The following is a 24,776-nucleotide window of genomic DNA, read 5'->3' as shown; positions in this document are numbered from 1 at the left end:
AGCAAAAGCGAGATCTTCCCGGTACACCCACAAGTAGGGGGGCAGCACTAACGGGATTGCCGTTTAAACAAGCCCAACACAAATTCCGCTACCTGGGGATCCAAATAGTCCATGACTGGGAAGGGATCGACAAATGGAACCTCACCAGTCTGACAGAGGAAGTAAAAAAGGACCTGCAAAGATGGAACACACTCCCACTCTCCTTCGCGGGGAGAGTCCAGACGATCAAAATGAACGGACTGCCCAGGTACCTCTTCCTACTTAGATTCATTCTGATCTACATCCCCAAGGCCTTTTTCAAAGCACCAGACAAACTAATTATGGCGTTCGTATGGGGGCGTGGGTGCTCGGATCCCAAAGAAAGTCCTACAAAAAACAAAATCCAAGGGGGGGCTAGCCCTCCCAAACCTACAATTCTACCACGAGGCGGCGACGGCCGAGCGAATAAGGGGATGGATCAAGGAGCCAGAAGCCAGAAGCCAAGTGGGTTCGCGTGGAAGAGGCCTCCTGCAAAGCGACCTCCCTCCGGGCCCTCGCCATGGCAGCACTCCCATCCCCACCCAAAAAACACTCCAGCAGCCGGTGGTGATAGCCACCCTCCAGTCCTGGAACCAGCTACGGCAGCAATTTGGCATGACCAAAACGTCGGACAAAGCCCCCATCTGCAACAACCATAGGTTCACACCAGCGCTGACTGACGCCACCTTCAAAAAGTGGGGGCAAGACGGAGGGACACGGACAGCAGGGTCACAACACTGGACGAACTGACAGGGAAATTCCAGCTAGCCCGGGGGAACGAGCTAAGGTATCCACAACTCAAAAACTTCCTACGAAAGGAGACAAAGACGTATCCACATCCGCCACGACAGACATTACTGGAAAAGTTACTGGGCGCAAGCATAGTAGATAAAGGAAACTGTAGCGACATGTAGACCGACTGGTAGAAAGGGCCGACACCGTACTGGACGCAACAAGAAATAAATGGGAGGAGGACCTGGGGATTGAAATAAGGTGGGGACTCTGGAGCGAAGCACTGCACAACGTCAACACCACCTCCACGTGCACAAGGCTCAGCCTGTCGCAGCTAAAAGTGGTACATAGAGCCCACTTAACAATTATTTTTTATTATTACTTTTATTTTGGTATGTTTGGGTGTGCCCTTCTCTTCTATATATATATATTTCTCATTCTGTGTACATAACGGTAAATATACTTTGTTCAAAAACCCACTAAAAAACATTTATAAAAAACATTGCAGGTATCTATCCTCGGCCAGATTCTTTTACAAACGTACCTGATGAATTTCAGCAGCAAGAAAGATTCAGAAAAATGCAGATGATTACTCACAGATCGTTCCTCAAACCCAAACACTCCAACAGGCGAGTCATTGTTGGGAATGTTGACAGTAACTACAATATCATCTCCCATTTTGGCACCTCCCGTCACTCCAGTCAGGATAACACGGAATGTCTCCAGAAATTCTGTCAGATTATCATCCACTATAATGATGTCCAGAAGAGCAGAAGACTACACAAATGGAAGAATGAAAACAGATTGGATACTGCGAGTATATATTTCAAGAATTTGCAATTAAGAGTGCTTAAGACTGTAGAATCATTTTTGTGAAGTGCTCCATCCACTGCACAAAGACTAAATTTGAGTTTGTTGATGCTTCAGCTATTTAAAAATCACACGTTTTTTTAAAAAGTGCAACATTTATGCAGTCTATACCATAGTCCTGAAACTTTAAACCAAACAGTGCAATGGTACGATGACAATACAAACATATTCCAAGCTGTGAATTATTTTGTGTTCAAGTTCCTTCATAATAAGTGAAAGTATTTTAAAAATGATTAATTTATACGATTCCTGGGACAATGTGACTAGTACAGGCCAGTTGATTGCACTTCAACAGAACCTGCATCAATGTCCTTGCTAGCATGTTGTGGATGGTTTAAACTAGCTTGGCAGACGGGAATGAGAGCCACGTGGTAGTGAGGAACACCAAAGGTATACAAAGAATTGGGTGAGACAGATAGCACTTGGATAAGAAATAACAAGTTATTAGGTGAGGGTCAAACTCAGAGGGAATATAATAAAGCCTAAAATAGGTTTACAACACATGTATGTGAATGCATGGAGCAGCAGGTGCATAGCCAATGGGATATGATGTGCTGGTATCAGAGACCTGGTTCAAAGAAAGTCAAGATTGGTTGCAAACTATTCTTGGTTACAAGGTGTTCAGGAGAGATGGAAAAGGAAAGAAAGAGGAGCGGTAGCACTATTGATTAAGCAGAATATTATACTGCTGGACAGAGAGGTTGCCCTAAAGAGGTCAAGATCAGAATCTATTTGGTTAGAGATAAGAAATAAAAAAAGGAGCCATTGTACTACTGGGTGTACTCTATAGGGTACCAACTTTAATTATCCTAATATAGACTAGGATAGCATTAGAAAGAGATTCTAAAGTGTGTTCGGGAGAGTTTTGTGAATCAGTATACTTCTGGTCCAACAAGGAACTATAAACATAAATAATTGAAGCAAAGAGAGGGTGAGAAGAGACTGGGCGCTAACAAATTAAAATCTAAAAGTCTTCCATAGGCACATATACAGTGAAAGGTTGAAAAAAGGTGTGCAGACAATTAGGAAACAAAAAGGGGATTTCTGAATAGAAAGAAAGGGCATGGCTGAGGTACTAAATGAACATTTTGCATCTGATGTTTCCAAGGAAGACAATGCTGTCAAAGTTGTAATGAAAGAGGAAATAGTTGAGGCACTGAATGGGCTTAAAATTGCTAAAGAAGAAACAACATTTGAAAAGTTTAGTTGTTTAATCACCAGGACTTGATTAGACACAACGAAGGGTGAAACGTTTGGAGACACTGCCCATTACTTTCCAATCCTGTTTACATTCAGGGTGGTGCCGGAGGACAGGAGAATTGCAAATATGGATGCAAGGAACAGCAGGCCATTCAGCTTAACCATGGTGGTGGGAAAGCTTTTAAATCCAGGACAAAATAATTATTCAATTTTGTTTCATTCTTTCTCGGGATGTGGGCATCGCTTGCTAAGCCAACATTTTTATTGTCCGCCCCCACTTGTCCTTGAGAAGGGGGTGATGAGCTGCATTTTTGAACTGCTGTGGTCCATGTGGTGTAGGTACACCCACAGTGCTAAAAAGGAGGGAGTTGCTGGATTTTGACCCAGCAACAGTGAAAGAATAGTGTTCTAAATTAGGACAGCATATGCTTCACAAGTGAAATTGCAGGTGATGGTGGTGTTCCCATGCATCTCCTTCTTAGCGGCAGAGGCCACAGATTTGGAAGGTGCTATCAAAGGAGCCATAGTGAGTTGTTGCAGTGCATTTTGTAAATAGTAAACACAGCTGCCACTGTGCATCGGTGGTAAAGGGAGTGCCAATCAAATGGGTTGCTTTGTCCTGGATGGTGTCAAGCTTTTTAAGTGTGGTTGGAGCTGCACTCACCCAGGCAAGTGGAGAGTATTCCGCCATCCTCGTGACTTGTGCCTTATGGATGGTGGACAGGCTTTGTGGAGTCAGGAGGTGAGTTACTTTCTGCAGAATTCCCAGCCTCTGACCTGCCCTTGTAACCACAGTATTTATATGGCTGGTCCAGTTCAGTTTCTGCTCAATGGTAATCTTCAGGATGTTGACAATGGGGTATTCAGCAATGGTAATGTAATAGAATATTTAGCACAATGGGCTAAACAGCTGGCTTGTAATGAAGAGCAAGGCCAGCAGCGTGGGTTCAATTCCTGTACCGGCCTCCCCGAACAGGCGCCAAAATGTGGCAACTAGGGGTTTTTCAGAGTAACTTCACTGAAGCCCACTTGTGACAATAAGCGATTATATTATTATTCTATTTGAATGTCACGGGAATATGGTTTGATTCATTCCTGTTAGAGATGGTCAATGCATAGCAATTATGTCAATGCTACTTGCCAGTTACCATGCTTGTCAGCAAATTTGAGGTGGGATAAAGGGGACAATGACAGCACAGATAGGAAATTGGGTGAATATCAGCAAATTTGAGGTGGGATAAAGGGGACAGTGACAGCACAGATAGGAAATTGGATGAATATCAGCAAATTTGAGGTGGGATAAAGGGGACAGTAACAGCACAGATAGGAAATTGGATGAATAACAGGAAGCACAGACTAATGGTGAAGAATTGCTTTCTAATAGGAGGAAAGATACATTGGGTGTTCACTCAAGGATTAGCATTGGTGTACAGGGAACAATTTCAAAATTGGCAGATGTCCCAGTGGCCAATTTATGAAGAATGAAGAGGTACAAACATAAGGTCAAATGTAAGGGATTTAATTGCACAATGTGTTAAACAGCTGGCTTGTAAAGCAGAACAAGGCCAGTAGCGCGGGTTCAAATCCCGTACCAGCCTCCCCGAACAGGCGCCGGAATATGGCGACTAGGGGCTTTTCACAGTAACTTCATTTGAAGCCTACTTGTGACAATAAACGATTTCCATTTCATTTCAGAGGGCAGGATATTTTCTTTTACACAGATTGTAGAATGAAGCCTGTAGACTAGTAAATGGCACAATAAGTGGAAAAAATTCAATTTCAGTGGAGACGCAAAAAGGCTGGTAGTGGATTGGCCACCTGTTTATGCCAATTTGCAGCCAGTCAGGGGTATAACAAGCAGCCAGCTCACTGCTGTGCTTCAGTCTCAATCAAATCTTGAAGTTGAATCTCACCGTCATGTCAATTCTCAAGAATAGGTCAAATTGGATTTTTTTTTAAATAAATTTAGAGTACCCAATTATTTTTTTCCAATTAAGGGCAATTTAGCGTGGCCAATTCACCTAACCTGCACATCTTTGGGTTGTGGGGGTGAAACCCACGCAGGCACGAGGAGAATGTGCAAACTCCACACAGACAGTGACCTGGGCTCGGGATCGAACCCGGGTCCTCAGTGCCATAGGCAGCAGTGATAATCTCTGCGTCACCGTGCAGCCGGAGGTCAAATAGGTGGTTAAAGGAAAAAAGAATAAAGGGTTATTGAAACAGAGCATAGACATGCAGTTAGAACTATTGCTTGTGTGAAGGATAAACATGGACATTGGCTGGTTGGGCCAAATAGCCCGTTTCTGTGCTGTAATTCCGGTGTAAAACATGTCAAACAAAAACTTACATCTCCATTAGCGAATTTAAGACTTCCATAGGCTGGTGTGAAATCTGAAAAATTGGCACTCCCAGGTCGTGCTTCCCAAGATACATTTACTTCTCCAAATTTACCAGCGCTGCGGATCACCAGCAATTGTAGGTGGTTTCTTGGGAGGGCTACCTCATAAGCAATAACTGCACCAGTTTCATCCTGATAATACATTTTCATTTAAGTCAAATTGTGTAACATTTGTTTTTATTATCATAGATTAAAACACGATGGAACCAGCACTTTCATATTAACAGACTACCTTATGCAAGAATGTTTATTATATATTGTAAAATTTCAAATGAAAAATCATTTTTTTTCTATTGTGAGGGTGTTCTTGACTTGAATGTCTAACCTCTTGAGACATATTTTACTGTTACACATTTATGAGTGATACCATAAGACATAGGCCAGAATTAGGCCATTCGGCCCACTGAGTCTGTTCCGCCATTCAATTATGGCTGATATGTTTCTCTTGCCCATTCTCCTGCTTTCTCCCCATAACCCTTGATCCCCTTATTAATCAAGAACCTAGCTATCTCTGTCTTAAAGTCACTCAGTGATTTGGCCTCCACAGCCTTCTGTGGCAAAGAATTCTACAGATTCACCACCCTCTGGCTGAAAAAATTCCTCATCTCAGTTTTAAAGGATTGTTCCTTCAGTTTGAGGCTGTGCCCTCGGAGTTCTAGTTTTTTCTACTAGTGGAAACATCCTCTTCACATCCATTCTATCTAGGCCTCTCAGTATCCTGTAGATTTCAATAAGATCCCCCCCCTCATCCTACTAAAGTCCACAGACACAGAGTCCACAACCGCCCCTCATACGACAAGCTCTTCATTCCAGGAATCATTCTTGTGAACCTCCTCTGGACCCTTTCCAAGGCCAACACACCCTTCCTTAGATACGGGGCCTAAAACTGCCCATAATACTCCAAATGGGGTCTGACCAGAGCCTTATACAGCCTCAGAAGTATATCCCTAGTCTTGTATTCTAGCCCTCTCGACATGAATGCTAATATTGCATTTACCTAACAGCCAACCAAACCATGTTAACCTTAAGAAAATCTTGAACTAGAATACCTCGATATCTCACAAAAGTCACCACACCTTGTCAAAATCAATGAGTAACACATCACTAAACTTTCACTTTATTGCACCTCAGCAACCTTTAAGACTGATTGGGAACAGCAGTAATCAGGAAGATATGCACCGGTGCATTTATACAAAGCAGCCCTCAAGCTGCTTGAAATTATGGCTGACACAAAAAGTTTCTGAATGCTCCATCCCTAGACATTCCATTCTCTTTGCAAAGTAACTACAGTGCCCCTATCTATACAAAAGATTTCTGTATTCTGTGCCAACACTGCTCAATAAGCATTACGCAGAAGAGTTTCCATCAACTGCTCAAATCATTTTAGTAGTCCCTTACTTGCCACTTTGCAACATTCTCATGTCACCTCTTTCTGAACTCTTCCTTTTGGTGAATCTTTACTTTAAAACAAACCTGTTAATGTCATCAGTCTTTGAAATAAATTAGTGCAAACAAATAATGATAATACTGATATATTAGCACCTGTGTCAGTATCTGAATTAGAACAAAATTGTGGGCCGTCTGTTGATGCATTTGTTCAACCGAGCATTTTTATATTGTAAGGCAAATTCTGATTTGGTGCCTTGTGTTCTACTGTTATTTATCAAAAGTGCTCTTCGATATATTCACCTTTAGGACAATAATTCCACAAACTGCATCTGCACCATATTAAAGTTAAACCATTAAAAGACGATTGGTGGGCAGCACGGTGGTGCAGTGGTAGCACTGCAGTCTCACGCCGCTGAGGTCCCAGGTTCCTTCCTGGCTCGGGGTCACTGTCTGTGTGGAGTTTTCACATTCTCCCCGTGTTTGCGTGGGTTTCGCCCCCACAACCCAAAGATGTGCAAGGAGGTGGATTGAACATGCTAAATTGCCCCTTAATTGGAAAAAATGAATTGGGTACTCTAAATCTATTTTTAAAAAAGACGATTGGCATCAAATTAGGATTGATAGTGCCTTTTTTGCAGCCATCAGGGGTTCTGTTTGAGGACCAAATGGCATTCTCAGCATCCACATTATGCCAGGTGCCATACTGGCGAGGGCGCACACAGTGGTTGGCTGCTGGAAGTATACGGACCAGACAGATCATGAATTCAATCAGCATTCCATGATACTGGGGATGTAATTTCACAGCTAAACACTCTAGCCAACACACTCTCTCAACCTCGCATAGCTCAGCCCAGTGCGCATCTGGAAATACTCCCTCTCTACCATACCAGTGCTACTTAAAGGATTTATCAACTGGTTACAAGTGGAGTGGCATGCGAAGTACAGCATAATAAAGGTCACTGATCCTCTCTATTCATTATGAAACATTTCATTCTCTCTTGCCAGAGAGCAAACAAGCAGAGTGAGTGATGATGAATATCATGCAATTGAAGAGATGCACTAAAATAACATACCATATTTCACTGGGATTACATTTCAAATAAAATATAGCATTATATAGTACCTTTGCAGCCCTTACATCTGGTAGGCAATGCTAACTGGAGATGAGTGAACTGGGAGCCGAGCAGTTACTGGCATTGCCCCTCAAAGGGCAGAATTTTCCATTCTCTGCACAAATTGCTTGCAGAGGCGAGAAAACTGGTGTGCAACTCGCAGGCTCACAGTTGGTTTTTCTTTCCAGGTAGCACGGTGGTACAGTGGTTAGCACTGCTGCCTCACAGATCCAGAGACATGGATTCAATTCCGGTCTCGGGTGACTGTCTGTGTTGAGCTTGCATTTCTCCCAGTGTCTGCGTGGGTTTACTCTGCGTGCTCCGGTTTCCTCCCACAGTCCAAAGATGTGCAGGTTAGGTGGATAGGCCATGCTAAATTGCCCCTTAGTGTCAAAAAGGTTAGGTGGGGTTACTGGGTTATGGGTGTTGTGTTCTCTATTTTGCTTTACCTGGATGGCTTGGATGCTTACTGTTGAATAAAGAACACAAAGCTATGACAACAAACAAAACTATAAATTTATTTACACTAAAATTCATTCACATTCCTAAAGTAGAAGGTTTCTATATTAAACTATGCTATCTCTAACTAACACAACTCAAGTACACAACTGCTCTCTACGCCTGACACTCTTCCAACTCCTTCTAACTCCTAACTGAACTCCCAGAATCTCTGGAGTCACATGATCTATATATGTGTATGACTGTTCGGTGGTTCCCTCTAGTGGCAAGAAGCATTATCATTGACTTATTAACTCTTTACATCTCAGTCAATATACATATTATTACAACGGAGATAGGATGGAGGCCTGGGCTTAGGTAGGGTACTCTTTCCTGGGGCCGGTGCAGACTCGATGGACCGAATGGTCTCCTTCTGCACTGTACATTTTGTAATTCTACGATTCTATAATCCAGCACTTCATGCAGAAACAATCTGGAGGTGTGGCCCACGCCATCATGCTGACTGGGTGTGTCGAAAAAAGCCAGCATCCTGGAAAGGGGTGCCCCAGTCGCTGACAGGCAACACACAAACTCCCCTCCCCAACCATGGGCAGTGGCCCACCCCCAGACAGGGAGGACCCTCCCCACAAGAGGAACTCGCCACAAGATTCCTTGCCTCAGACCTGCTCTTGTAATCACAGTATTTATATTGTTATTTCAGTTTGTGGCAACCCCCAGGATGTTGATAGTGGGGTACTCAGTGGTGGCAATGCCACTGAATGTCAAGAGGTGATGGCTTGATTCTCTCTTATTGGAGATGTTCATTGCCTGGCAATTGTGTGGAGTGAATGTTACTTGCCACTTTTCAGTCCAAGCTTGGATATTGTCCATGTCTTGATGCATTTGCATGAGGACTGCTTCTCTGTCTGAAGAGTCGCGAATGGTGCTGAACATTGTGCAATCATCAGTGAACATCCGCACATCTGACCATATGTTGGAAGGAAGGTCATTGATTTAGGAGCTGAAGATGATTGGGCCTATAACACTACCCTGAGGACTCCTGCAATGAGGACCCAGGACTGGAATGACTGAGCTCCACCATCATCCTTTGTGCTAGGTATGAATCCAATCAGTGGAGACTTTCTCCCCAATTCCCCTTGGCTCCAGTTTTGCTTGGGTTCCTTGATGCCATACACAATCAAATGCTACCTTGATGTCAAGGGCAGTCACTCTTAACTTACCTGTGGAATTGAGCTCGTTTGTCCATGTTTGAACCAAGGCTGTAGTGAGGTCAGGAGTTGAGTGACCCTGGTAGGACCCGAATTGAGCATCAGTGAGCAGGTTATTACTAAGTAAGTGCTGCTTGATAGCACTGTTGATAATCCTTCCATCACTTTACTGATAATTGAGAGCAGACCGATCGGGCGGTAATTGGCCTGGTTGGATTTGTCCTGCTTTTTGTGCACAGGACATACCTGGGCAAGTTTCCACATTGCTGGGTAGATGCCAATGTTGTAGCTGTAGTGAAACAGCTTGGCTAGTGGCGCGGCAAGTTCTGGAGCACATGTCTTCAGTACTTTTGCTGGACTTTTGTCAAGGCCCATCACCTTTGCAGCCCAATGCCTTCAGCTATTTCTTGATATCACGTGGGGTGAATTGAATTGGCTGAAGACTAGTATCTGTGATGCTGGGGACCTCTGGAGAAGAAGAAAATGGATCATCCACTCGGCACGTCTGGCTGAAGATTATTGTGAATGCTTCAGTCTCGTCTTTTGCACAGGTGTGCTGGATTCCTCCATCATGGAGGTTGGGGATAGGTACAGAACCTCTTCCTACAGTGAGGTGTTTAATTGTCCACCAACATTCACAACTGGATGTGGCAGGACTGCATGGCTTAGATTTGATGCGTTGATTGTGGAATCGCTTACTTCTGTTTATCGCTTGCTGCTTATGCTTTTTGGCACACAAGTAGTCTTGTGGTGTAGCTTTAACACGTTGACACCTCGTTTTTCGGTATGTCTGGTGCTGCTTCTAGCATGTCCTCCTTAACTCTTCATTGAACCTGGGGTCGTGGTAGATTGGGGGATATGCCGGGTGTTGAGGTTACAGATTGTGACCGAGTACAATTCTGCTGCTGATGATGACCCACAGAAACTCCGCGGAGGATGCCCAGTCTTGAGTTGCTAGACCTGTTCTGAACCTATCTCATCTAACATGATGGTAGTGCCACACAACACAATGGAGGGCATCCATAAGAGTTGTGCAATGGTCACCCTTACAGATACTGTCATGGACTGATGCAGGTTGGTAAGGATGAGGTCTAATGTTTTTCCCTCTTGTTGGTTCCCTCACCACCTGTAACAAACCCAGTCTAGCAGCTATGTCCTTTAGGGCTCAGCCAGCTCAGTCCATAGTGGTGCTACCAGCCACTCTTGTTGATGGACAGTGATGCCCTCGCCACCCTCAGTGCTTCCTCCTAGTAGTGTTCAACATGAAGGACTACTGATTCGTCAGCTGATGGTAGACGGTACATGGTAATCAGCAGGAGATTTCCTTTCACGTTAAGCCATGAGACTTCATGGGGTCTGGAGTCGATGTTGAGAACTCCTCAGGCAACTCCCTCTCGACTGTGTACCACTGTGCCACCTCTGCTGGGTCCTATACCCAGGGATGGTGATAGCTGTGCGTGGGACATTATCAAGGTGTGATTCCGTGATTCCTTGAGTATGACCATGTTAGGCTGTTGCTTAATTAGTCTGTGAGAAGCTCTCCAATGTTGGCACAAGCCCCCAGATATTAGTAAGAAGGATTTTGCAGGGTCGACAGGGCTGGGTTTGCCATTGTCGTTTCCAGTGCCTAGGTCGCGGCCGAGTGGTCCATCTCGTTTCATTCCTTTTATTGATTTTACAATTGAATGGCTAATGTGGCCATTTAAGAATCAACCACATCTGGATCTGGAGTCCCATGTATGCCAGACCAGGTAAGGATGACAGATTTCCTTCCCCAAGTGTTTTTTTTTTACAACAATCCTCAATAGTTTCATGGTCATCATTGAACTTTTAATTCCAGATATATATTGGATTCAATTTCCACCATCTGCCATGGTGAGATTCGAACCTGGATCCCCAGCGTATTACCATGGGTGCATTAATCACCAGTTTAGCAACAATACCACTACACCACCACTATTGGGTTAAAGGAATGTGAGCGTAAAGGAATTAGAGCTTTGTTCTTAAATCTCAGAATGTAATGATAGATATTTGGGATCCTGCTGGAGAGATTGGATTGCTGAATCACAACAGTAGATTAAATCTTTCCCATTGTATAATTAGTAATATAACTTCCATGGCTATCCGCTCCCTCTGCCTTCACAGCATATAATCAGATGATCTCCTCGTCCCTTGCAGATAAAGGACATCTCTCCTTTTTTCCAGGTTCTCCACCAGGATCTCCAGTGCAGCATTCAAAAACCTTGGAGCCAACTTTCTGCCATGTTATGCCATTAGTCAATGTTTCACAGGGAGGTTCACTTCTTGCACTTTCTTCATAGAATCCCTACAGTGCAGGAGGCTATTCAGTTCATCAAATCTGCACTGACCCTCTGAAAGAACACTCTACCTAGGCCCACTTCCCCACCCTATCCCCAAACACCGAGCCTGCACACCTTTGGACTGTGGGAATAAATCCACGCAGACACAGGGAGAACGTGCAAACTCCACACAGTCACCGAAGGACAGAATTGAATCCTGGTCCCTGGCACTGTGAGGTAGCAGTGCTAACCACTGTGCTGCCCATTCTTCCCTTTCAGGTGTGCAGATTAGGTTTAACTGCTATTTTCCACAACCAAATATTGCCCCTGACTGAAACATCCAACCAATCAACAGTGTGGTTAGCGCTGACTGGACACTGAATTCAGGTAGCACAAAGTTAGTGTGTTTTTTTGTAATGCAGTCAATGGACATGCATCTTGCTCCATATGCACTATTTTGGGGGCTATTCTATTTAACTCGTTACTGACATGTAAACTCTGCAAATCAAAGTAAAAGGAAAACAGAACGCGATTTGAAAAATTTGACCACTCTGTAACAATTACTACGGCATTTGATTAGAGAAACATGTTCAATCATTCTTAAAGTTCATTAGATGCAATATTTCAAAAAATTGATTACACTTCATCTCTACATTGCATGGTGAATCATACCGTTGTTACATTGAACTGGATGATTCCTCTGGGGTCATCGTTCTCTTCAATTGTTATTTCTGCCAGTTCCATTCCCAAGTGTTTAACACTGGGTTGTCCTCCAACAAGTGTAGTATCCGTCAGTTTTACACTGGTAATGTTGACTAGAAAGCTTTCACGTAACTCAGGAATGTTATCCTAGCAAATGAAGACATTTTTTAAAAAATAAGATCCAACTAACAGTGCATTTATTAAACATATCAATAGTATGTTGCTTTGCTGTGCCACTGTAACAGAACTATGCTGACTTGAATCAAAAACTGGTTTCCATTTTACAGAATCACAGAAATGACACCACCGGACATCATTCAACCCATCACACCTGTACAAGTGCCAGTTTGTTAAATAATATTAAACTATTTACTCCATTCTTAATTTTTTACCCTTCCCCCAGTCCCCACATTCTTCATCAAACATATTTATTTAATGGCCTTTTAAATAATGTTACGTTCTGCCATAATAGCTACAAATGGAAACATAAGATCTAATAGTCTTCTCAAAGATTCTGCCAATAGCCCCTCTTTGGTCTTTTTGTGATAGTCCAAATGGCCCATTGTATCTACTTCAACAGGTGGCAATGACACCGATGGTGGGTTTAAGCCATGTCCGGCATGTTCCTGCTCCCGATCAATTCTATTTAGCTGATTTCAGACAGCTGTTACGGAGGAGCAGGGGCATAATTTAAATGGCAGTGTTGAATTACATCACTGGGAAATTTTAACCATAGGTCCGATAATAACCTACACTAACTCTAGCTTGCAAGCAATAAGAATCCAGGCCCAGGCATGCCCTTTCTTTATGAATATTGTTTTTCAAAAGAAAGTTATTTGTGACAGAAGATAACGTCTTTTCCTAAGCATTCCCTGCCCTCTATCCCCATTTGATTGTGGACTATGTAGTATGAGTTTCGGAGAGTAAGGGTTAATGTGGGTCCACCCACATTATTATGTAGACTCACAAGATGGTAGTGCATGTAGAGAAAGTCTGATAAGAGGCAACATGAGAATAACACCTAGTGGGTGCAGACTTGATGGGTCGAATGGCTTCTTTCTGCACTGCAGGGATTCTATGATTTCAAAGTTATTACGCATTTATGTACATAGTTTAATGTTGCAAATAATCACTAAATGTTCAACCACATAGGTCTCATTGTCTCTTTGTGAGAGCTGCTAAAGCCCTTGCAACATGGTGGCAGCAAAATCCCAAGGCATGAAATAAATAAAGAAACTGCACTCCAATTGAGGTACACTTCACTCAGGTCAAAAACACAGCCAGAGACTACCTGAAAAAGCTCCATTGCCAGACTCAAATGCTGAGTCAAAAAATCTAGCCAGATCACAAAAGGGTGAGCAAAATTCAAAGCAAGAAAGAAATGCTGAAGGGCAGAAGAGTAATTCACTGCCATTCTTACCACGATAGCTGAGCACAAATTTAAAAAAAAATTAAAACAGAAGGCACAGCAAAAAAACAAATTACTTTCAAATCGACTGCTCAGGTTTAGACAAGCCAATAGCTGGCCAAATTAACCGGTTTGTAGGTTTCCTAAAGAATCCATATATTTTTTAAAAACAGTCCTATAAGCGCAACAGGAGCCTTCCAAAACTTAAAGCAGAGGAGAAAAAGCGATTGCTATAGTGCCATTTTGAGGGAAAAATGACTTAAAACAGAAGGCAAAGCAAAGGTTCACCTTCAAACCGATTCCCCAATGACAATAGCTGCCCACTATAATCCATTTTCTGCAGTGTTGCTGAAGTTTAATAAGGGTCCGTGACTTCAATAGGAGCCAGCCCAAACCCGACATGGACAGGAAGAAGAGAAAAAAACTTACTGCAGCACCATTTCGAAGAGGGGGTGGCACAGTGGTTAGCACTGCTGCCTCACAGCACCAGGGACCTGGGTTCAATTCTGGCCTTGGGTCACTGTCTGTGTGGAGTTTGTACATTTTCCCCATGTCTGCGTGGGTTTCCTCCGGGTTCCTCCCACAGTTCGAAGATGTGCAGATTAGGTGGATTAGCGATACTAAATTGTCCCTTGATTTCCAGGGCTGTGCAAGTCAGGTTATGGGGATAGGGTGGGGTGGAAAGGAGAGTGGACATGGGAAGAGCGCTCTTTTGAAGGGTTGGTGCAGACCCGATGAGCCGAATGGCCTCCTTCTGCACTGGAGGGATTCTAAAGCTGCACTCCCCTGTGCTGAGAATCAAACATGGATAGTAAATCAACCCTACCGGATCAATTTAGCATCGTGCAAGGGCCAAATCAGATGCAAAATTGGATGCCACGATGAAGGAAATTATTAAGTTACCAGAGTGCATCAGGATAAATTAGGAAATCAGAGGAATTACAAGTTGTCGTGGAACTAATAATAATAATGAGGCTTCGAGCTTTGTTTCAGCTAATTTATTTGGACACGATCGTCGAGGGGTTGTGTAACGGTCTTAACCACTCTGTAATAATCCACAGGAGGCAGGGGTTCCGTCACCACACCAGTATTTATTTGTAATAACTTATATACAAGAGCAGCTCCAAACTAACAATAATAATAAAGCAATGCACTGAAATTGTCCTTTAAGTTGAAATGCAAAAGGAATAAAATAAAGCAGCATGAAGATATGAAGACTGCCTTGAACAGGAAAGTGAAAATAGCCAAACAAAGCTAATTGGGCTCTGTTGAAATTCTGTTACCAAAAAACTTAAGAAGAAATAACTGAGCTTCACAAAGAAAAAGGAAATATGTTGGATAAGCTTCGCACACTACAAGAATCACTGAAGTCGCAATGTGTTCCTCTGGGAAATTACAAAGAGAAGCAAAATGAATTTAATGCCACTTTAAAAGAACTGAAGAACAAATTGGCAGAGAAGAATCAGTAATGTTCTATTTTCCAGGAGAAAGCCAAGATGTACAAGCAAAAGACTGAAGAGCTGAAGAAACAGCTGAATGAAAGAAGAATTGCAAGTAAAAGCCGTGGAACCTTCCAAGCTATGAGCTGATGAGGAAGCAAAAAAGCAAGTACAAAACTTAAACAAGTTAAGTCTTCACCAGATTCAGGCCTAGCCAACAGTGAAATCAAAATGAAGGACAAAAACAAAACTCTGCTGCAGGCGGAAAAAGATTGGAAAATGTAAATCTGAAGCTGACGATCAATGAACGAGAAGGAAAAGCACTGGATTCAACAAACGTACTGAGACCATTGAGTTCTTGAAAAATGACCTGGCTGAAATCAAAATCAAGAACTGTCAGGGAACAGTTGACCAGTTTCAAGAAAAAGTAGAAGTTCTTACAAAAGTGCGTTAACAATCTCTGAAGGAACTAGCAGAAGTAACATCACAAAATGTGAGCTCAAGGGAGAGCACAAGGAAATAGAAAAAGGAAAGCTCAGAAATGATGAGCTTTAAGTTAACATGAACAACATGAAGTCAATGCTGAAACAGAAAAACAAATTGCTGATGACTCAGAACAGTTGCTTGAATTGCGAATTAAAACCAAAACTGATGAAATGTTGGCACTTCACCATGAATAGAGCAATGAAAATCCCTAAACTTCGATCCGATCTGAAGATAATGAATATGAGATGTGCAGTATGGAAGAACAAATTCAGACTTTAAAAGCAGATTAGGAAACTTCTAAGAAATAGATTGAGGATTCAAAGAGTGAACTGAAATAATCTAATGAGCAGGCGGTGACCATGGACGAAAGTTTCCAAAAGGAACTAAATGCCCAGTTGAAGTTGTTGAGCTTTTAAAAGAATTCTGCAGATATCTCTGAAACAAAGACAACTGAACTCACCAGAGTAGTTGCTGAGCTGAATGAAAAGATTAATAGGCTTGTAAATAAGAGAATAAACAAATATTTGGGTGAATTTGTGAAATAAGTGGAAATAAAGGTTCCATTTTTGAAACTTCTATTTCCAAGAAGAACATAGCGGACTCCAGGGAAAAAGAAAACCCCAGTCCTCTCTATGAATGAACAGAGCCAACAGTCCATCCAGGAGGATTGGGAGAATTCACGGTATCCAATCAAAGAGGACAGACTGCTGATAAAGAAAACCATAACACTAAAGAGCGCATGAAGCACATGTTAAAAATTGAGTATTTGAAACACCGGGGCCCAGTTTAGCTCAGTTGGCTAGACAGTTGGTTCATGATGCAAAGTGAGACCAGCAGCACGGGTTTAATTCCTGTACTGGCTGAGATTATTCATGAAGGCCCTCCTTCTCAAACGTGCCCCTCGCCTGTGTTTTGATGATTCTCAGGTTAAACCATCACCGGTCAGCTCTTCTTCTCAAAGGGGAAAGTAACCTACATTATCTGGGCTTGTGGCTATTTACTTTACCTTTACTTGAATCACAAAGAGCTCTAATTTCAACTCCAAACCAACAACGTTAGTCTGAGACCATCACTCCTCCGAATGTGAAAAGAACAAAATATGAAAGAGTTGTAAAGCGTCAAGGCTATTGGAATTTGTAAAGTCACAGACTTGGAGAAGGGTTAGCATGGAATTATCAATGTAAATACATTTGGGTAAAGACTTGCGGGGAGTGTAGTATAAGGGGGTCCATCCGGCATAGTAAGGGTTAATGTGGGACTGGGGAAATAATACCCCCATATTATGATGTTGAGTATCAAATGATGATAGAATGCCTGTGTAGAGAGTCTAGCAGGAGGCAGCATCAGATACGGCACGGTGGCACAGTGGTTAGCACTACTGCCTCACAGCTCCAGGGTCCCAGGTTCAATTCCGGCCTCAAGTGACTGTCTGTGCAGAGTCTGCACTTTCTCCCAGTGCCTGCTTGGATTTCCTCCGGGCGCTCCGGTTTCCTCCCACTGTCCAAAGATGTGCAGGTTAGGAGGATCGGCCATGCTACATTTACCCTTAGTGTCCAAAAGGTTAGGTGGTGTTACTGGGTTACGGGGATAGGGTGGAGGTGTGGGCTTAATCAGAGTGCTCTTTCCGAGGGCCGGTGCAGACTCGATGGGCTGAATGGCCTCCTTCTGCACTGTAAATTCTATGATACCACCTGGTCAGGGCTATACCTCACAGAAATGTGTATGGTTATATGTTGCTAATAGACACTTAGGCCGGGATTCTCCATTCTCTGCCACTTCAATTGGGAATCCCGATCGGGCAGAGAATGGAGCGTCGCTGAAAAGCGGGATCGGTGGCGGACGGCAGACCCAGTCTCCGTACCCAATCTGCTGCCTGTAGTGGGCAAACTGTCCCACACTGGTGGGAACATGCAAAGCTCTGATTTGCATTCAGCAGCATGCAATTAATGAACTGGAAGCCTGATTCATCTACTTTTCAGTGGGGGTGGGGACAGACCGACATTTGTGCTGTGGAGGGGGGTCTGCCGCTAGACTTAGGGATTGGGGCACCCGTTCTGAGTTGTGGTCCGAGCTGGAGAGTGATGGAAATCCAACATACTTGCTGCTCTGCATATATTTGCATGCCAAAGGACTGTGGCTTGCACCTGGGTGCCGCTCCCAACGCCAGTGGGGCCCAGTCCTAATTCTCTACTGGCAGGAAGAGACTCCGGAACGGTGAATCGTTCCCTTAATGTTTAACCACACAAGACTCGAGCCTTTGTGACACTTACAGGAGATTATCTGCTTCCCTCCCCCCACGCCCCCATTTAACTTGCTGAAAATAGTTTCTTTGGAGCCTGGCAGCCCACTAATTGTGACTGCTGCCTGTCAATGTTGACATCATCTATCAGTTTCACGTAAAAGTCAAAGTGAAAAGCCTCATGCCTGGGACCAACTCCATTTAGCATCCACACCTCGATTCACACCTTGAGTTAAAAATCAGTCCGTATTTTCTCTTATTACCAAACAAGGAAAATCTAATCCATATACAAAATGACTAATTGTAATTACGTTTAAACAAAACAACAATAATCATCATCAGCTTGTTATAAACTTACAGGTAATATTGTAAATGTGATCAAAGCTTGTGTGGCATTTTCCTTTATAATAGCTGTGCCCTGACTTGCGCTATAATCCTGGTTTGCAGTTGCTTGATGAACAGATGGAAGCAAAGGGTCTGGTTTGGAAATGTATTGGACAACAACATCTCCCACAAATCCATGTTCACGAATAATTGTCAAAGTGATATTAATTGCATCAACTGGAAAAACACAAAACAACACTTTAAAATAATCCTACTATTTGTGTGGTTGTCAGAATGTTTCATCATTATTTATTGGGAAGATTTTACTTTTGCATGAAAGCATATTCAATGAATATGAAAATCAGGAAAGATGTAAAGCTAACTGCCCATTTGCTGTCATATACTTTATACAGTCCAGAAATTCAAGAATCTAATCCACTGAATTGTTTCCAAACGTTATTAAACAAAATTTAAGATGTTACTCTATGAAATAGTATTGTACCTATAGAGCACTTCCGCACTTGTGAATGTCTTAAAGAGGTTTAAATAATTTTATTTCCCTCTAAGTGCAGTAACTGTTGATTTGCAAACATTACGGCCATTCGCAATAGCAACATCCCAAAAATGATGATGAGACAAATGAACAGTTAATATAATCACACTTTATATATCAACAATGAGAGGTCATCAGGAACTAACAAAGAGATCAGATGATCTAATTAGCATGTTTGTTAATTTTTGAAATTATTCCCCCTCAAATTGTGAACAAAAACTTCCGCTTTTAAATAGTTAATATCAGTAGCAGCTTAACTATAATCAAAGGCCTGAGTATTCAAGGGTTTCCAAAATAACTATATGACTAATCTCAAAGACTCAAGACAAAACTTACGCTCAGGCTCTTGCAGAGATATTTGGAGTGAGTTTATATGCCACCCAACCACACCATAGGGAGAGTCATTGGGGAGAATAGTCAAGAGAGCATTTCTTTTATTGAAGTCAATCGTTGCTCCTTTGGCTTGGTCTTGCACACCCATTGTGGTGACGTTCACAAGTGTTACAATTACAATCTCATTTATTTCTGGAGTGTCATCAGGCAGTACGGTAAATGAAATTGTAGCCAGTGCTTGGCCCTCTGTAAAAGTGAACTGTAATATTGGAAAAATAGTTAATCAAACAAAGCGTAAAACTCTGAAGACAGTTTATGAAACACTTCAACATCAACCAAATGGATTGAATAATGCCATCCCGTGGCAGCTATCCAATCTGTTCCCTTTCACAAATTAATTGATGATCTATCAGGCCAGTATTTCTATAGTTGTTAAAGAAGGAAACATCTCGTTAAAGTCCTTTCAGTTCATTTCTGTTTGCCAAAAATATACAAAATATTATTTTTGTAGCTGATTTCAGAGCAAGTGACAATTAAGTTGTTGGTTTACTGTAAACAGCAACAGGTTTTACCATAAGACAGTGGAGCAGAATTAGGCCACTCGGCCCATCAAGTCTACTCCGCCATTAATTTTAACTGATATGTTTCTCATCCCATTCCCCCTGATCCCCTTATTAATCAAGAACCTATCTATCTCTGTCTTAAAGACACTCAGTGAATTGGCCTCCACCGCCTTCTGTGGCAAAGAGTTCCACAGAGTCAACACCCTCTGGCTGAAGAAATTCCCCCTCATCTCTGTTTTTAAGGATTGTCCCTTTAGTCTGAGACTGTACCCTCTGGTTCTAGTTTTTCCTACTAGTGGAAACATCCTCTCCATGTCCACTCTATCCAAGCCTTGCAGTATCCTGTAAGTTTCAATGAGATCCTATCTCATCCTTCTAAACTCCAACAAGTACAGATCCAGAGTCCTCAACCATTACTCATACAACAAGCTCTTCATTCCAGGGATCATTCTGGAGAACCTCCTCTGGACCCTTTCTAAGGCCAGCACATCCTCCCTTAGATACGGGGCTTAAAACTGTTCACAATACTCCAAATGGAGTCTGCCCAGAGCCTCAGAAATACATCCCTGTCTAGCATTCTAGCCCTCTCAACATGAATCCTAATATTTCATTTGCCTTCCTAACTGCCGACTGAACCTGCTCGTTAACCTTATGAGAAACTTGAACAACGACTCCCAAGTCCCTTTGTGCTTCTGATTTTCTAAGCATTTTCCCATTTAGAAAATAGTCTATGCCTCCATTCCTCCTTCCAATGCATAATTTCACACGTTTCCACATTGTATTCCATCTGTCGCTTCCCGGCCCACTCTTCTAGCCTGTCCAAGTCCTTCAGCAGCCCCCCTGCTTCCTCAATACTACCTGTCCCTCTGCATATCTTTGTATCATCTGAAAACTTAGCAACAGTGCCTTCAGATCCTTCATCCAAATCGTTAATGTATATTGTGAAAGTTCCTTCTTCCAAATCGTTAATGTATATTGTCACCAATTTCCTTTCGGGGAAGAAACCCATTTTTTCTGCAGGAAAATTGGCTTTCATCAAGGTTGAAGTCTTGAAAAAATGCAGAGAGCACCAAGGCATTTGACAGCCATCCAAGATTTGGTGTATTGCAAAAGAAAAGTCAATGAGAATGGAAAGATGCTCATTAGGAAATCTGTCCTGGTGTTCAGATAGTACTTATGAACATCGGAATCAAATTTAAAGGTTCATTTTTCATGATTAATCAGAATTAGTTACAAAATCTCGGACTTTGAACAATTGGTATAAGTAAATAAGACACTTTACATCTCAAGTGTTCATGTGTTTTGTGATGAAGGAACAAATTGCGTTTTTCCAGAGCTAGACAGTGATTCACATCCACAGGTCAATTTCCCAGAGTGGGTATATGGATGACATAAATTCCAGAGGAATCTAATGAGTAGAGAGATGTGACAATTATGGGATATGCAAGAAAAGCAACAGGCAAGTTTAAATATTGGTTCAATATTCAGACTGATGGCCAAGCAGTGAGGTCCATGGACTGGCAAAGTGGTGTGAAAGAATAGAAAGTAAGGAAGTGCAGGGTAAGTAGTGACAGTGAATCCAGAAGTGACTCTTGTGTTAGAAAATGGATCACGATTAAAGAATCTCCAGTAGTGCAAGAGAAAAACATCTCAGTAATAACATCAACAGATATGAAAATGGAAGTACAGGTTGTAGCTTAGATTAGCCAATGAAATAAAGACCACATGATAGTCTTGCAACAGCACTAGAAGCAGAAGTCATGACAAAGTTTTGATGACCATCAATAAACTTGTAGATAAACAAATAAGGTATGGAAATCAAAGGCAATTAGATAATTAGCATTTATTCTGAGTTAACAGCCAAGGGTCAAAAAACTTTGACGCATCGGTAGATTTGTACTGAAGAAGTCCTTGGAGATGGGAAATAGAAGACTACATTGATGCTTGTTGCGAGATGTTTTGAAGAGCAACTGGGTAATACAGTTAGAGTTCACTCTCTCTCACAACGAGAAAAGTAGTGTCAAAAATTATTTTAGCTCTTTTGGCCATGTATGCAGATGAGAGTAGATCAATCAACTTAAAAGCCATGCTTCTGCTTGCCAAAGCTTTTCAGAGAGAAGGGTTCCAGAAACCGCCCAAATAAGGTAGCAGATGCAGAAGGTAAATTATGGAAACGAAACAGATGTGTCTATGGCCTGAATTATGCCTCCATGGTATTCAATTCTGTTTAGCTAAAATAGGGTGTGTTCAATTATAAGCAGATCTCACAAAAATGTATTAGTACCATAAAGGAAAACATTCAGACATCTTCATAATGAATCATCTTCATAATGAATGCTGATGATTTATTATGGGTTGGTACAACAAAATTTGAGATATGTGTATTAACAAAATTATAATGGACTCCAATATTGGGAGTCAGGTATGAGGGACCTTTGGTTTCGATGTTAATAAAAGTTAGTTGGGAATAACTTTAAATCAGCACTTTTCCTCACAGTAGTACTCCTATCCCAGTTAATCGTACCAGGTTATCACAGAAAGATGCTGTTTAGCCTAATCAGCAGAGCAATTGAGAGGCTTGACTGGTCAATTGAATCGGTTATGCATTCAGACTAAATCAGGTGCTAGTTTTGTTGTGTTGGAGTTCTGAAATACCTTGAAGCGGAGAATGTTTTAAGAGAGAATAAAACATTAAGTCAAAATGAAACAGAAAGAGTTGGAAATACAGCCACAGATGCTGTCAGACCAGCAAAGTATTTTCAGCACTTTGTTTTTCAGATTTCCAGATGAGAGAGGATCTTATTTTAACCTGGGAAGCGATGAAAATAAAAACGGACTGCCAAAGCACTGGCTCTTGCGGAGGCTGTGGGTATTGGATTCTCTTTACGAAATCCTTCAAATGAGATTCTATATAAATGGGTATATTCACAATGTTTTACACATTAAATGGTACATTGATAGTCACTCCTTGTGGGATTCAGCAAAGGTTATGACAGACCTTGCTGACTTGGAACAAATGCTAGATCGAAAGGAAATCTCTGAAATTAAATTAATTGGCTCCAATTCTATCATTCACCACCTGGCTTTCTGGAGGAATATAAGTGGGCACTGAAGACATTTAAATAATATTGTACCTTCAGAGCTCCAAACAGTATTCCTGGACCAATTCCCTACCCTCCCTCTTAAGGAATAGCACACTGACCTGGGGATTAGTAAGTTATATCTCACTTCATGCTCTAATATTTAGTATTAGATCACAACCAAATTTTGCAATGGAAGTAGGAAAATCTAGTATAAGCAGCTGGATTTTCCGCCACTTATAGAGGATTTCTCGATGTGGCAGAGGATCCAGCTCGGAGGAAAAAACATGTTCCGATGCTTTGGTCGGCTCCTGGCGGTGGCATTGAGATTTGTGCCACGTGCCAACAGGAGAATGTAAATGGTTAAAAATGACTATAAACTGGCTGGACGCCAGATTCTCTAGCCCGGATGTTACGCGGGCGCGGAATGGTACAAACATTTGCCATCGTGGCCCTGACGCAGAGGACCTTGCAGTCGGCCAAGGGAGTAAGCATTTAAGATAGGTGCTTCCAAAGTCCATCGAAGGGCTACCCCTCCAACCCACATAGCAATTCCTGCTCACCCCACCCATACACTCCATCAGAAGCCCCCACAAGAGACACCCAATATAGGGAATCCTCCATAGTAGGGAGCCCCCTACCCATAGCAGGGAATCCCAACACTCATCAGTCACCCCTGGATGCTAAAGAGCAGCCAAGGCAGAAATAGTGGAAAAGGGGGGGGGTCTCTGATATTGGGGGGGTCTCTGATATTGGGGGGGGTCTCTGATATTGGGAGGGGTCTCTGACATTAAGGGGGGTCTCGGGGGTCTCTGATATTGGGGAGGTCTCTGATATTGAGGGGGGTCTCTGATATTGGGGGGGGTCTCTGATATTGGGGGGGTCTCTGCTATTGGGGGGGTCTCTGATATAGGGGGGTCTCTGATATTGGGGGGTCTCTGATATTGGGGGGTCTCTGATATTGGGGGGTCTCTGATATTGGGGGGTCTCTGATATTGGGGGGTCTCTGATATTGGGGGGTCTCTGATATTGGGGGGTCTCTGATATTGGGGGGTCTCTGATATTGGGGGGTCTCTGATATTGGGGGGGTCTCTGATATTGGGGGGGTCTCTGATATTGGGGGGGTCTCTGATATTGGGGGGGTCTCTGATATTGGGGGGGTCTCTCATATGGGGGGGTCTCTGATAGAGGTGGGTCTCTGATATAGGGGGCCTCTGATATAGGGGGCCTCTGATATTGTGGGGGGGGGGTTCTGATATTGGGGGGCCTCTGATATTGGGGGGGTCGCTGATATTGGGGGGGTCGCTGATATTGGGGGGGTCGCTGATATTGGGGAGGTCTCTGATATTGAGGGGGTCTCTGATATTGAGGGGGTCTCTGATACTGAGGGGGTCTCTGATACTGAGGGGGTCTCTGATACTGAGGGGGTCTCTGATATTGAGGGGGTCTCTGATATTGAGGGGGTCTCTGATATTGAGGGGGTCTCTGATATTGAGGGGATCTCTGATATTGGGGGTTAGAGTCAACGCAATCTGTGCATTCTGTGGGGAGTTCCCAGCAATTCCCATGGTCGGGTAGGGGCATGATATGCTTTGTGTGTGTGTGGGGGGGGGGGGGGGGGGGGGGAGGCAGCCACTGGATCTCACTATCAAGCCACCCGCTCAAAATGGCAGCCCGATAGCGTGATTTGTGACAGAATCTCTTGCGATCCACACCATGCATAAATTTGCATAGCAAGAGACACGGAATCACTCTAGGCACCACTCAGTACTGTCTGCTGTGAATAAAGAGAAAATTAAACCACTTAGCTGCTTTGATGTGGTGAAGAGCTGTCAATCATAGCAAGAGCCTTTATAAACATAGTGGTTAGCATTAAAGCAGGGTACATGAGATGCATTCAAGCATGAAGGGGGAGATGAATACGAATATCCACCAAGCAGTTGTATCTCAGCCATTGAAC

General features: G+C 42.8%; 1 protein-coding gene across 1 annotated transcript in view; it reads right to left on the bottom strand.

Moving 5' to 3' along the window:
* adgrv1 (adhesion G protein-coupled receptor V1) overlaps window positions 1–24,776 on the bottom strand; it is a 981,490-nt gene that overhangs the window by 606,111 nt on the left and 350,603 nt on the right. The window contains exons 54-58 of the mRNA XM_072516264.1: window positions 19,177–19,432; window positions 18,322–18,524; window positions 12,362–12,538; window positions 5,171–5,353; window positions 1,348–1,527 (exon numbers count right to left, since the gene is read on the bottom strand). Coding sequence (XP_072372365.1) covers window positions 1,348–1,527; window positions 5,171–5,353; window positions 12,362–12,538; window positions 18,322–18,524; window positions 19,177–19,432 — 999 coding nt within the window. The remainder of the gene's footprint in view (window positions 1–1,347; window positions 1,528–5,170; window positions 5,354–12,361; window positions 12,539–18,321; window positions 18,525–19,176; window positions 19,433–24,776) is intronic.

The sequence above is a fragment of the Scyliorhinus torazame genome, chromosome 9 (genome assembly GCF_047496885.1).
Source record: "Scyliorhinus torazame isolate Kashiwa2021f chromosome 9, sScyTor2.1, whole genome shotgun sequence".
Lineage (NCBI taxonomy): Eukaryota > Metazoa > Chordata > Chondrichthyes > Carcharhiniformes > Scyliorhinidae > Scyliorhinus > Scyliorhinus torazame.
Note: the sequence above shows the minus strand (reverse complement) of the source record. Positions and strands in the feature narration are given on the sequence as shown.